This window comes from Cinclus cinclus, chromosome 19 (assembly GCF_963662255.1).
Source record: "Cinclus cinclus chromosome 19, bCinCin1.1, whole genome shotgun sequence".
Lineage (NCBI taxonomy): Eukaryota > Metazoa > Chordata > Aves > Passeriformes > Cinclidae > Cinclus > Cinclus cinclus.
In genome coordinates, this window is record NC_085064.1 from 9,951,302 (window position 1) to 9,966,424 (window position 15,123).

The window sequence follows — 15,123 nt, forward strand, 5'->3', positions numbered from 1 at the left end:
TTAGCAGTGTTTATTATTAATTCTACCAACAAGCAAATCAAGGAGATGTTGAGATAACAACACTTGTATGATTTTAACAGTTTTCTCCTCTCTGAATTAATAATAAACATGATCAATATTCCATGGAGTCTGGACACACAGTAAGCAGTGGAACAGAATCTGAAGCAAGATCATGATCTTTTCATTACAGACATCAAGACACTTTCTGTGCAAGCTAAATAGTGAGAAGAAATCAGCTCTGTTAACTGAGGCAAATCATAATTACCCAAGTAGATATGCTCCTTCTGCCAATAAAAACTAATTTTCTCTCTCTGTTAAGTTCTGTGTACCCTGGCATAACTTTTATGACACATAAAAGGAGAAAAGAAGGACAAATGGACATATCCACTGAGAAGTTTGCAGGGATCCTTCCAAATTAAAGCTCCTATGAACACACAAGGTCTGTCCCTGAGAATGTCACAGGGCTGCACAGGCAGAACTCACGGAACTGCCTCCTTTACCTGGGGGAAGGGGCTGTGTTCAGGGCAAGGATTAATTAATTTACCACTGAACCAAATCTGCGGGTGCATTTTATAATTCCTAGTGCAAAACAACCTCACACACATGAAAACCAAGCCAAGTCTTATGTGGGTAGGTCAGTATTTTCATTTGTCTTCCTGGCTTAGAAAGATGATCTACAGACTCTAGACAAAATCCTATTTCACCATCACATTCACCTCTCTGGACAGTAACATGGAAACCATGAAAAAATCTAAGTGGGACCCCTCACACTTGCCCAGCAGGAACTGAGGAGGAAACAAATCAGTCCTCCAGTGTTAAAACTGAAGGAACTCCCCACTGCTCTCCTCTGTGCACACCAGCAACTTCATGTGGAAGCAAGAAGAGACACAAACCTTACCCTGGGGAAAGCTCTCAGTGCTGAGGCCTCCCTCAGCCTGGCTGCCTCCTTCTTGTCTCCAAGCTCTTCAAACCCTCATAGTATGTTCCTTTCACTTAAGTCACTTAATTGCCATGGTGAGCAATAAAAGCATCTTCTAAAGTACCCAGGACACCTTTATTCCACCAATGAAACATTTCTCTATTAACAGTACCTCAGCATGACCTCGGAATTCCCTGACAGTGGTTAATTTATTACTCATCTAACTGAGACACACACCTATGTTCTGTGATTCCCACAAAAACTCCAGTTTCTCCACCTTGGAACACAAAACTGCCCTGAACACCTGGCCCAGAGGAAAATGTCTAGAGTGGAGTAACTAAAATTCCCCAAAATGATACTGCAGCATCAAACCAGCTCAGCCTCATAAACATCTCCTCAGAGCATCCCATGATCCATCACCTTTATTATGCACTTTAAAGAACATTCCTCTAAAAGCAGAAAAGCCATCTAATATGCTTTTTGGGACAATCAGCCAAGCAAGAAACGTGTGTAATCTTCTATGTGAAAGATGATGGCCTATCATCATAATTTAGTTTGTTTCAGTAATATCAATTAATAAAGCTCTTCATTTGCAGGTCTTGGAAACCAAATGATGTTCCCCAATTGCTGATAATGACAGCAAGGGAAGGCTCTCTGGGATAACAGTCCATTTGTTACTAAATCATCTTTTGACCAGTAAGGTAGGAAGCAGCACTGCTGCAAGACGATTATCCACCATGAACAGGACTGCAAGATGATTATCCACCATAAACAGGAAAATTATCTAACCCAGCACTCCAGAGATCATGTGGTTTTTCCCATGATTAGATAAATTACCTATTTCCCACAATTTTGCCAAGCACTACTTACTAGAAGCCTCTATGGACCCTGCATAAGGAGGTGATGAAAGGCTTCTTCTGAAAACATGCTCAGAGTTTTCTGCACCAGAAATCCTCAACATATCTGAAATTTAAAAAGAAATGTTGTCAACACAACGTATCTCCTAATAAAGTAAGTTTCACTAACAACAAGAACCTTGAACTACCCACTATTAAAGGCTGACTTAAAGAGTCTGAAACACTGACATTAAATATTGTTTAAACATTTTTCCTGGTTTTGATTTAATTGATTTTTTTCCATCTGCAGAGGCAAAATTCAACTCCATCTATTTTCCTGGCTTTACCTTCAATACTGACTATTTAGACTGAAAAGACACATATCCAGCAATTCTTCTGCTGGTGAATTTTCCCAACTCCCTCTCTGCATTCAAAATGAGGAATCACTTATTTTCCCCCTTTCCTTCATTCCTCAGTATCATTAGAGAACGCAGTAATATTTCCCCATTGAAGCTAAGGACTATCCAAAGGTTTCAATCTGAAATTAATCTAAGACAATCCTTAACTACTCTGATAAAATAAAAACCCTCTGATCAATAGCAGCAATATCAACAGTGGAACAAATGTAGTGAAAGGACACAGGGGAATGGCCTCAGGCAGAAGGAGGGCAGGGTTAGACTGGATCTGGGGAGGAAACTCTTTACTATTAAGGGCAGTTAAGCCCTGGCACAGGGTGCCCAGAGCAGCTGTGGCTGCCCCGGGATCCCTGGCAGTGCCCAAGGCCAGGCTGGACAGGGCTTGGAGCAGCCTGGGACACTGGGAGGTGTCCCTGCCACAGTAGGAGTGGAACTGGGTGAGCTTTAAGATCCCTCCCAACCCAAACCAGTCTAGGAATTCTGCAAGTAGCACAAAATTAAAGAAGATCCCAGAAGACAGTTCCACCATGTTTCCAGAGTCATTACCCATTTCCAGTGCTTCCCCAGACTTTTCAAACTTCTCTCCACGATCTTCCTCCAAAGCACTGGACATTTGTCTCCGCCCTGCCTTGCTGGTGCTGCCTCCTGCGGTGATGCTGCTCAGGGAGATCAGTGGGATGGCTGGACTCTGCTGGGAGCAGCAAGGGCACAAGCAAACATCAACCACCCCCCTCACACATGTTCCACACCTGCACAGACCCCCAGCTACTGCTCAGGTTGTACTGATCAGCCCTAAATCCCCAAGGGTGGGATCCCAGCTGCCCTGGGATCTGCAGCTCTCTCAGTGCATCCCAGCAGGGCCTGGGGACTCCCAGCTTGACACTTCCAGCATTCTCTGACCCTCTGCCATCAGGGGTGCAGCATTTTTCCCACTGCTCCAGGAAGAGGTGACATCATTAGCAAACATCAGAACAGCTGAAGCACGGAGCAGAGCACCACACATCACTCTGGAATGATGCACTTGGGAAGCTGAAGCCTCCCTACCAATTCCCCAAGCAGGGTAGGCTGGGTTTTACGGGCTGGTTATACAAGTGCCTCAATCCTCAAGCACTGTCATTATGAAATTAATATGCAGCATTTGCTTTATGACCTTCTGGAAGAAGGAAAACCTCTGTGTGCCCTGTCAGGAGAGCTGAGTGCCTGCCTCCCAAACTTACACAGCTGAAGAGCTCCGTGGTCAGCCCCAGGTAGTTGTGCAAGGCCAGGAATGTCACCCTCTGCAGCCTCACCATGATGATCTGCACACAGGGAATACAGGAGCAATAGCAATGGATTTAGCATTCTCCCACACTCGTTCTGGCATTTAGAGACAATCATGCACTAGAGTACCTGAAAGCATTCTATAAAATACAGACTGTACCCTAAGCTGAAATTCCTTTTTAGCAGTTGATAAATTGAGACAGAGATAGATTCAAATGATTTACCAATGACTTCACAATCATTTGATGGCACGAGAATCCAAAGTCTTACTCCCAAACACCAAATGCTTTTCGTTTTCTATAAACACCAATATTAAAAATGCCGTGCCACAGAAGTATTTGCTTCCAAATTTCCTCCTCATTAAAAAAATTATTCCAGCTCTCCCCATAGAGAACCTGTCCCACAAGCACTCAAACCTAACACTGGAATTCGTGGCCATCCTCTCTTTTGTATCAGCTGTCACTGAGCAAATTAATTTGGTGTTAATGATCTGTTCTCCTTCAACCAGCAGTATGAGGAGGTTCATGTGTTGCTCATAAATCATCCAGAGACCAGAACAGTTTGCAAGGGCAAACAGATTCAGAAGTGACAGTGAAGCAAAAGGACAGCCCAAAGTGACTCATGGGGTCACCCTGTGGCTGCTACACCTGTGGGACAAGGCACTACCCCTGGAAATCCTTAATCTTGATCCCTGCACCACCTCCTACCTGCAGGAGATGCTCACTTGAGAGCTGTCTGAGGCCCTGCAAAGCAAGAATGTGAACACGACTGACACAAACCACAGCTCTTCCCTCAGGTGCTGACAGAGGCTTCTAAAGTGAAAATTCACACATCAGTCTGAATTTTGTAATGCTTAAAAAGCATCAGCCCTCACCAAACAGCTCCTGAGGGTCCAGCAATCCTGTTTCAGGACTTCTTTTGTTCATGACTCTCAGCCCTCCTGGTGCACCCCAAGCTGCAGAATCCACCCCTGCACCTTTCTACTCCCCAGGGACCAACAAATTCACAGAAGGTCTGGCTGATTGATGAGGGTACCACAGGCAGAAACTCAATTAATGGAGATATACAGATACATAAATTATTTTTGCCTGTTTGGGATAATGCTGGATTATTAAGTTCAAGGCTCAACAGCCAGGACAACAGCAGAACAAATCTTTACAAGCTGTGCTGAGCAGTTCTGTACCTACCAAAGGATGGATAATGAGCTTGCTGAGCCTCTAAATATCCTCCTGTAACCTGGAAATGAGAGTGGTTCCCCCTTCCCCCTCAGCTCTACCTACCTGCACCACTCTCACGAGGGTTTCAGGGTATTTCTGGAACACATCCTGGAAGGCACTGGCTGGAAGCCTCAGAATTGTGGATGGAGTGGCTGCTCGGGCCGAGACGGTTTTATAGGGAGCAGGGTGACCCTAAGAATAAGTTCAGAGACACGGGGTTAATCCATCTATTATCCAACCCAATTCTTGCCAAATTCCTGCCTTGCTGTTGTCCAGGTCTGACAGACACCATCTGACCACACAAAGCCTTGAGCTGGTGCTCCATGACCACAGGGGCTGTAATGAGGATGAATTCACACCTGCAGTAGAGACAGGGGCAGGGAAATAAGACCTCCAGGGAGCTGGATCAGGTTGAAGGAGTGCCAGGCCCAGCTATGACACAGTTTTATTACAAAGCCAGCCTTCAGAAACATTTGAAATCCCAGCTAGTCAAGGCTGCAGAGAAAAGAAGGTTTGTTGATTATCTGTACTGACAACCAAGCTATTTGCTGCAAAAACAACCCCAGACTCACACACCAGTGAAAAACACAACAAAATTCTACAGTAATTACAGACATAATGGAGGAAGACAAAAGACAGGCAGACTTCTTGTGTTTCAAGATATATACATATATTTTTTCATACACACAAATATATATATATATATATGAAATATTCCACGTGACAAAGCCAAACAGCTTCTCTTTACTGGAGACAAAGTGGGTCTAGACCATCCTGCTCAAAGGACAGATGGAGAACTAATAAAGAAATGGAAGTGGATAGAATACAGATTTTTTTCACACTGGAAAGCAAGCCTCTGGGTTTGGATTTTCCCCCTTAAATGAGAAGAGACTGCAACAAAAATCTACTGCCAAACACTTCGATAGAAAAACAGACAGACAATGCCCCTTTTACTCACTCAATAAATGCTGGAAACATCTTTAACTCATAAATTAACTTATTAATCTATCAAATATTGATTTACACAGTATTTATAAGAGCCTTTCTGCAGCACAGAGCAGGAGAGAAGGAAGAAATGGAGTTTCTATTTTAACAGCACCTCACAGCTCCAGCAGCTTTCTCCCTCCTGAGCAACAGAAGGCACCTTTTTCCCAACACTGACACACAGATGTTAAATGCTGATTACAAACCAAACTGCCTGCACACCATCACACAACTCAACACAAGCACTTTGTAGGAATTCCTGCCTAAAGAATCCAAAACCAAACAAGTGACTTTTTCTAATCACTCTGGAAAATAAAGCTGCAGCTCTGTCTGCCTGCTGGTCTGGAAGGCACCATGAAGCACATTCTAAAATTAAATTAATTGGAACCAATATCTTAATTACACCAACTTCAGCTGACCTTTTTATAAAATCTGGGGATGATATTAATAGCTTGGATTTTCAAGTTCCTGAGGGATCTGAAATTTTAAACATCTCTTTGACCTACAGTGCAAAGCTGCCAGTGTCCTCAGTTTTCCCAAGTTTCTTTTAATTAAGTAAAGAAATTAACAAGTAACATTTCTGTACTTTGGCTGTACCCCCCCCCCCCCCCCCCCCCCAAAAAAAAAAAAAAATACCAACAATCCTCTTTTACAGACCATTTTGGAGTCTGGCTTCACATGAAGAATTAATTTGGACTTCTTATACTTACATGTAAAAAAAAAAAAATTATATAATCTGCTTTTAAGCACTGCATTTGCCATCAACTGTATTTCCTACTGATCTCTACAGCAAATATATAGTAAAAAACTAAGGAAATTATTAAATTTTTAGCTGCTGGCCAACGATAAGCATCAAGTTTAATGGTGTTTCATGAGTTATTCCAAAGAGCAAACTTAGCCCTGGGTATCCCAGAACTCTGGTCTCCAGTCTACCCAATAAAGGTTTTGGGTTTTTCTGGGAAGTGTTCAGTGCTGACAACCTCAGAAAAAGCTTTAGGATAATAACAGATAACCATGCAGAAGCCTTTTTCTCCAAAGAACACCCCATTCCTACAGGTTTTCAGCACATAATTTTGCCTCTTTGAAATCCCTGCATGAGAGCAGCTCTCCTGAAAGGGCCAACACCACAGCTAATGGGGCTGGAACATGCAAGAGCTGGCAGAGGAGTGTGAAGAGGAAATGTTCCATAATTGTCACTTCTCTCAGATCTAATGTTACAAGCAGCACAGGGAGAATACCATGCTCAAATTATACTATTTTGCAATCACACACTGAGATGACAAGAACAGTTAAGCTATAATCAGTTATGAAACAGATTTTTTTCAACAGAGAACTTTTTGTTCTCAGGGCAGATTAACTATTTACTTCTGTCTCGTTCCAAGAGCTGAAGCATCACCTCCAAGCAGCAGCTGAACGCAGGTGACAGCTTATAGCCAAATCCCATCAAGTTTGGTCAAGAGATCTGCTACAAGAGACAGAGATGTTTCACATTCTCCCACCTACAGTGGTAGCTCCTTTTTGGACCCAAAAATCTGGCAAGTTCTCCCCATTTCCATGGCTGGATTTTGTCTTTCTCCACTCCTTCCTGACATCCTCTATATCAACACTGCTGCATCCAAAGCTCTTGCAGCCATCAATCACTTCTTCATAGCCTCATCTATCTTGTCAGCCCTGCAGGCTCACCTTTATCCAAGTGTTTTTCCAGCTTCTTTTAATCCTGACTTTCATTCTTCTCTTCCTCAATCACTGCCATTTGATCAATATCCCTCACAGCCTCTTCTTTTTCCAACTTTCTTATTCAAACTATGCCGCCAGGCACTAGTTTTCCTAAGAGCATCTCCACATGGAGGACTAGAGAAGAGTGAACCCCAAAACTCCAGCAATAAGTATCACATCTCTGCTTGACCAGTTCACTCTGGACGAACACTGCTCTGGGAAAAGCTTTGGCTGCACACACAAGCTCTCAGCAAGAGTTGCTGAAAACAGAGACATCAACAAGGCTCAGCTCAGAGATTTCTTTGGTACTAGAGGCAGTATCAACTCAGTGCCATGAACTGTTCCAGAATACCAGGAAAGGGCCTGCAGCTACCTGGATTCAAAAGCTTCCAGTTCCTCCTCCGAGTTTGGAGAAAGCAGCATCAATCTGTTCTCAGAATAAGGGGAGGCTCATGTCACAGCTGCTACCTTTGTATTGAGTAGAACAAAAGGGACTTTTCAGTTTAAAAGCTGAAAGGTTCAATTAGAAAAGTGCCTCTGGTGGGATCTTTCTTTTAGGTCCACCAGCAAGATCTTGCACTTCTTGCAGCAACCTCAACTTGCTTGCACAACTCTCAACTAAGTGAGGGACCAGCCTGACATCACGTGCTGCAAAATCAGTCAAAAGAATCACAAATCCAGCTCAGACAACTGAAATCCTCTCTGAATACAGCCTCTCTTCACACCAGAGCCACGTGCCTGGTGCTGCAGTGAAACCTAATTCAGGTTATGGTATCTGCAGGATGTTCTAAGACTCACTCACTGATTTGGGATGATACTGAGGGTCTCCTCTATTTTGATCCAGTGCTACTTCCTCTCTCCGTGTCTATTTTCATGCTACTTCCCTAGCTAAATTCTGCAAGGAACAAAAGTAAGAGGAAAAACAGAAATGAAATAAGCAGTTCACAAAGCTGGGAAGTGAAGAACAAAGCAGTTGCAAAAATAAATGAGGACAAGTTTAGCAAAAACTATTTCAAGGTTTTTTCATTACAGATTCCGCTGCAGACTGCTAACTCTGTTCAGCACCCTCTCAATCATTTAAATTTTTTTTACTGACCAGGGGTATAACTAATGAGTAAAAGAAAAAAAATAACAGAATGAGAATTAAAAATGAAAAAACCCAACAAGACAAAAAATGAATGGCAACCACTTTTTTAGAAAACAAAGCCATAAAGAACTGCTACACAAGGACTTCTTTTCTTACATTCCTTTTGAACAAGCAAGAACATGACTGGTATTCATGTTCCTTTATGATGGCCCTGCCCTATAAATACTGTCATTAAGAAAATTTAGTGGTGGAAGTAACAAGGGCAAAGGCACTAATACAGATTTACAAAGATATTATGAATTTGACAGCAAGAACTAGACTTGTACAGTCCAAATTATTCCCTTTCTACAGAGAAAGCTGTGACCAAGCTTAAAAGATGTCATCACTATTGACAGGTTTTATGGCAACTACAGCTAATACAAAATATAGAATTACAGATAATGTGCATATAGAGCCGTGTGCCTGCTTTTGGAAGTGACAAAGAAAACTTCAGAGAATCCTTTAACTATTCACACACAGAGCAATGGCACCTTTTGATGAACAGAGACAGCCAAGCATGACAGAAACATGACACAAGGTTAAACATGAACAATTCATTGATTAGTTCTATCTTCATCCTCTCAAATCCCATCCTACCAAAATTCTTCAAGAAAACACCTTCAGGGTTTGAGTATTATCAAAGATGTTTAATTCAACACCTTCCCTTTAGGCACTCCTCAAGTGATTTCAGCAAAGCCATCAGTTTAATTCCAACTAAACAAAATCCACCAATTTTGCACTGAATGGGATCAACATTCATCTCATCCTGGCCCCTGCCTGGTCCTGCTCCTGCCTAAGTTGTGATTTAAGCAAATCAAACTGTAATCTCAGTTTTCCAGACATGAAGGGATCGTTCAAATCCTCCTGCTAATCAGGAGCACACATTTCACAACCACCCTCCATACCACAAAGCTCAGCTTACACCTGCAAAGGCCTGGGAGGAGGAGAACTCATCAACAAAACCATTTTGCATTCTTTCCTAGGAATGTTCAAGGCCTGCTTCCCCTGCCAGGCTCCGGGGGAGCCAGCAGAACTCACCGTGATGACATCGAGGATGCTCAGCAGGCTGTGCACGCTGTCTCCTGCCAGCACCTCCTTCACCACCACCTCTGTTCCATCCTGCAAGCACACACACACAGTTACTGCAGGCTCACAGCTGCATTTTGGCAAACCTGGAGCATTTCAGAAAGCTTGGATGTTTCTCTTCTCTCTGCTCTGATAGAAATCTGCTAATTCCAGCCAGAGTTTTAAACCAGCGTTCTAAAAGTGATAAATTAAAACAAACTACAAGCCAGTTTTTTCCAGGAATGGTGTGACCTGCTTGTCTTTGCTATGTGACACTAACAAACCAAAGCTTCCTTCACCCAGAGGCAGAATGAGTTCCCCTTACTGAGGGGTTACTTGTCAAGAGGTCGTACAAAACAGGAGCAGCAAAATGTAAAAATACACAGAAATCAGCCAGTTTGAAATATTTACCAAACACAAGCCCACTGAATTTTCAGCCACCAGAAAAGCGTTCACATCCAAAAGTTAAACGCAAAGTTCAATCAGGAAAGTAAAAATTAAAAATTTAACTTGGCAGAAGGACTTGGACAAGGGCTGGTGCTGAACATTTTAAGATTCACATGGAAAACAAACCATTACCTTTTTTCCTTTGCCTACCCAGAAATTAATCTGACTCTTCCACCTCCCAGACAAACCCACTGACTCCTGCTGGACTGTTCTGAGGTGAGCTTGGTCTCTCCTGCTCCCTCTGCTCAAATACCTTCTGTAATAACGTTTCCAAAGGTGAATGTTGCCAAGTCCACCTTGCACCCTTTTTTCCCTCAATAACTTCTGCATCTCCTGTGTGAGGATATTTCCAGCTGCCTCATCAGCTTTGTGTTCTGCCCTCTCATCTGAGACACAGGGGACCAGAGCTACAAACCTTGATCTTTCCAAATACCACGGCCCCGAAGAGCTGGGATTAATCCCTCCTAAACCACCGTGATTCACATGTCCAAGTTTAATCAATGTTTAATGATTCATGCCAGCCTATCTGCTGTGCCAACAGATTTCTCTCAGGAAGTGCAGAGCAGTGGGTTCTTACACTTTCTTGGATGCAAACTTCCAGCTTTCCATCCTGCACCACGTAAATGCTGTCGTCCAGCTGCCCAGGACGGAAGATGTACTCGCCCTCGTGCAGCTGCACAAAGAACATGTGCTTGCACAGCTCCAGGAACAGGGGCTTCTCAAAGTGCCCAAGGACCCTGCAGCAAAGAAAATGCAAAGAGAAAACCTGAAATTGCCACAGTCCTTGGAAAATCCTTCCTAAATTAGCAAAGCCCCAGGCATGAGGAGAAGAGAGAGCCCAGAGGACTGGCTGCAGGGAAGGAGCTTCAATGAGCTCCCCAAAATAAGGTGCGAGAGCAGCATCAAACACAGAACTGTGAATGTTGGGGCTCCTTTGGAGGACTCCCCCAAGGAATTCAGGCTCAGAAGGAAGTAGAAGCAAACTTCCTCCAGCAAACACCAGCATGGCTGTGGAGGGGAACAAAAACAAAAACCTGCCAGGTACACACTATCTGTGAGAAAAGTTACCCCAGGAAACTTCCACTTTTAGTGCAGCTGCTCTGTCCATGGAAGCAGGACACAGCAGAAATAGTCACAAGAGGGAAAAGCTCCTGTCATCTGCATGTAATTTCAAGTTTGGAATATTCCATCTCCTGCACGTAACATGCACCTGGACTGCAGTCAGTCACTTCCAGGCAGAGAGAAATATGGATTTCACACCTGATCACTCTGCACAGAGCTCCAACAGCTCATATTTATCAGAATCAATCCATCACATCCTACTGCAACATCAATTAGTCATAGGAGATCATAATTCCACAGTACCAAGTTCAGACGACTGAAAGAACATTTTTATTTGAGAATGTATGACCTTCAGGACTTCATTATATCACAACTGGGAGGAAAAATTAACATCCACAAGCAAAACCAAAATTACAGATTAGAAGATCTCCTCCTCTGCTATGTCAGCAAATTTAACCCACTGCTAAAGGGGCACAAAGACCATCCCTTCTTCTCAGTCTGCCAAAGAGCTGTGGGGAATTAAGTTGACTTTGATTTATTTGCAACCTTTACACACAGAGAAGTAAAAGATTCTGTAGCCCAGGGAGCTGTCAATATGGTATCCAATTAACATTTACCAATTACGATGCTTTTCTGTACAAAAAATAAAAACTATCTGATACAGCCTAAACAGAAGTTTTAAGATGTACTACATCTGTTCATGTTAGAAGACCTTTATTAGCACTATTCCCAAACTCAGGCAACTAACCTACTTCCTTTTTCCCCCCCCCATGTCTTTTTTTAATTTTTGAAACAAACTCAATTATTTTGTTAACATTTCTAGAAAATTCCAAGTCATTTATTCTGTCCTTATGCTGAGATGAATTTCAGTCAACTCCCTCAGGATTCTGACCATCCAATTGTAAAATCTCAGATCTGACACAAACTGTCAAATGTTTACATCACTTAAACAGCCATCAAAACCAAGCTCTAAATTTCTCTTTCCATTTAACATTACCTGACATTTTTAAGCATGTACAGGACTTCTGATGGCAAGTGGGAATTCTTGACATCAAATTCAGTCAGATCTGCCTCTAGCAAAGAAGGAGGAGGTTCTTTCCTCTGCAGAGTTGGACATTCCTTCTTAATACGCAGAATCCTACAAAGGAAAACGAAAGTTCAGATGTTCCCTCATCTGTACTAATAGGAAATATTAAATTTGTACTAAGGGGAAATGTTACACAAGTACATAGTAAATACTAAAATTCACCATCCCAAGTTATACATTATCATTAGCTAAAACATTTCACCCTCCTTCCTGCCTTTCCTCACCAAAACCATCCCAGTTCAGCAAACCTCCTAGATGATCCACAGCTGACAGGACTGGGAAAAACCAAGAGCTACAGAAAAGGGCTCTGCTAGGGAAAAGTACCACACCACAAACAAAAACCCCAAACCAGTCCCATGACAGCCCCTTCCCAAAGTCCCAAGTACCTTTTAGCCAGAGATAAAACCTTTGCCCGTTTTCGCATCCTTTGGCGAGGGACAGTGTTCCCAACCAGAGAGTTGGGAAGAGTTGTAACCTAGGAGGAAATAATGGACACAAAAGCAGTCACAAAACAAAACAAACAAAAAAAACAACCAGCTAATTCCAACCCTGCAGAGGCACCAACTCATTTACCAGCCAGCAGAGTGTGAGCAGAGTGATGAGCTCATGTAAGACCTTGGAGGATTGGAGTATCTACTTCGAGATCACTTCCTTTCTATATAGTGGAGTATATTTTGATTTTACAATCAGCTACTACAATGCTAATGGATGGTATAGGGGAAATGAGTGGTTCTCATTCAGGAGCACTCAGCAGCAGGAAGAGAAGTAAGGCACTGATCTCTGCTTTGTGACAGGCTGGAGCTGGGCCAGGGCAGGCTCAGGCTGGAGATGAGGGAAAGGTTCTTCCCTGAGCCAGAGGGTGCTGGGCACTGCCCAGGCTCCCCAGGGAATGGTCCCGGCCCCGAGGCTGCCAGAGCTCCAGGAGCGTTTGGACAGCGCTGCCAGGGATGGACAGGGGGGGATTGTTGGGGGGTCTGGGCAGGGACAGGGGCTGCACTGGGTGATCCTGGTGGGTCCCTTCCAGGGCACACTGGGGGCACTGGGATTGTTCACCTGGGGCACACTGGGGGCACTGGGATTGTTCACCTGGGGCACACCGGGGGCACTGGGATTGTTCACCTGGAGCACACTGGGGGCAGAGCTCCCCGGGGCTGCAGCTCCTCCCGAGGGGCAGCTCCGGGCTCTGCTCTGGGCCAGGGACAGGAGCCAGGGAACGGCTGGAGCTGGGCCAGGGCAGGCTCAGGCTGGAGATCAGGGAAAGGTTCTTCCCTGAGCCAGAGGGTGCTGGGCACTGCCCAGGCTCCCCAGGGAATGGTCCCGGCCCCGAGGCTGCCAGAGCTCCAGGAGCGTTTGGACAGCGCTGCCAGGGATGGACAGGGGGGATTGTTGGGGGGTCTGGGCAGGGACAGGGGCTGGATTGATGATACCAGTGGATTCCTTCCCGCTGAGGATATTCCAGGATTCTATCTGGCTGTGATGGTGACAAACTAAGGCTTTTCCTTCCATTTCCTAGTTCCCAGGTGCCACCCTCTGGAGAAACACCACAACTGCTACACCAAGAAAATCCCTCATTAGGTACTTTCAAAACATTCCCAGTTCATTTGTTACCCAAAGAGTTTAATCTCTGTAAAAAGTTTCTGCAGCAAAATGAATCTTCAATTAGTTCAGAGGGATTTTTTTTTTTAAGTAAAATCTTGGTATATTATCAAAAAAACATGAAGTACAACCCACAGCAGTTTGGGTGTAACGTTCCCTACCTCATTTGGGAAGAAAAGCAAAAAGTAAGATCTAAAACAAAAAACTACCTGAAACTATTTTCCCACGTGGAATTCTAAGCATTCTTTACTTCTGTGAGTTACTTGGTTAAATATTATTCAAATTACCAAGTTGCACATGAAAATCATGAAGAATATTAAATTTATGAAGTGTCATACACAAAATTTCCACTCACTGAGTGCTTTTTTGGCCAAGTTTTACTTAAAGACTGACCTGCCATGCAAGATTCAGAGAGGAACCACCTCCTCCACAGTGAAACAGCTCCAGACCTGAATATTAAACCCACCAGTGTCTAATTAAATCAAAGTGTTTGAATTCACCTCAATGAAGTGTGGGAGGCAGAGGCTGGGGCAGTTCTCAGCAGGAATTTTTCCTCCACACAGGCTAAGGATGGTTACTTCCCCGTACCTTATTTTTCTACAGATGTTGGTTTGCAGTGAGTGCACACCTGGACCAGGGAACAGCCAGGACCCTGGCAGGGTGGGCAGGCCCTGGCACAGGGTGCCCAGAGCAGCTGTGGCTGCCCCTGGATCCCTGGCAGTGTCCAAGGCCAGGTTGGACATCGGGGCTTGGAGCAGCCTGGGACAGTGGGAGGTGTCCCTGCCCATGGCTGGGGTGGGACTGGATGGGCTTTAAGGTTCCTTACAACCCAAACCAGTCTGGGATTCCGGGATATTTAAACAATCACTAACCCCTTACAGGAGTTAGATACTCACTGATTTATTGCTCCCCTCATTGACTGTAAATATTTTTCAAAAAGGAAAGGTTTGGCCAAAAAGAGAAGCTACTGCTGCTCCATCAGCAATCCAGTCAGTATTGCAGGCGTTCTGAGACATCCACAAAATCCCAGTGAGATTTTATAGGTTGAAGGACCCAGGCCAGGCTCAACAAGTGAAGTATTGCAAACTTTACATCTCCCAAACTGGATTTTACCAGGTGCCCTCACCTTCCTCATTATTTTCCTCCCGTAGAACATCACTTTGTCCCTCTTGCGAAACCTGTACTGAGGCACGTGTGGCTGAAGTTGTTCTGAAACAGAAGCATCACATCAGAAACCACCTTTAGCAGCTGGGAGAACACCTGAGCACAGCTTGGGGACTTTGCTGCCTCCAGAACAGCTCCTGTGGGCAGAGTTTGGAATTTAAACCACCCTGGGATCCCTCATTCCCCAGCTCTGGCCAAGTCAGGGCTGCCTTGAGGCTCCACCTCAGC

The 15,123-nt window shown here is 44.1% G+C and overlaps 1 protein-coding gene across 4 annotated transcripts in view; it reads right to left on the reverse strand.

Moving 5' to 3' along the window:
* Nucleotides 1–15,123, reverse strand: part of PNPLA7 (patatin like phospholipase domain containing 7) — a 125,679-nt gene that overhangs the window by 106,206 nt on the left and 4,350 nt on the right. The window contains exons 5-13 of one of the 4 annotated variants that reach the window (XM_062505452.1): nt 14,858–14,940; nt 12,522–12,610; nt 12,046–12,186; nt 10,564–10,723; nt 9,513–9,593; nt 4,712–4,840; nt 3,389–3,469; nt 2,718–2,862; nt 1,790–1,882 (exon numbers count right to left, since the gene is read on the reverse strand). In XM_062505452.1, coding sequence (XP_062361436.1) covers nt 1,790–1,882; nt 2,718–2,862; nt 3,389–3,469; nt 4,712–4,840; nt 9,513–9,593; nt 10,564–10,723; nt 12,046–12,186; nt 12,522–12,610; nt 14,858–14,940 — 1,002 coding nt within the window. Of the gene's footprint in view, nt 1–1,789; nt 1,883–2,717; nt 2,863–3,388; nt 3,470–4,711; nt 4,841–9,512; nt 9,594–10,563; nt 10,724–12,045; nt 12,187–12,521; nt 12,715–14,857; nt 14,941–15,123 lie in introns of those variants that run through there. The other 3 variants (XM_062505454.1, XM_062505455.1, XM_062505456.1) reach the window with 3 other exon arrangements.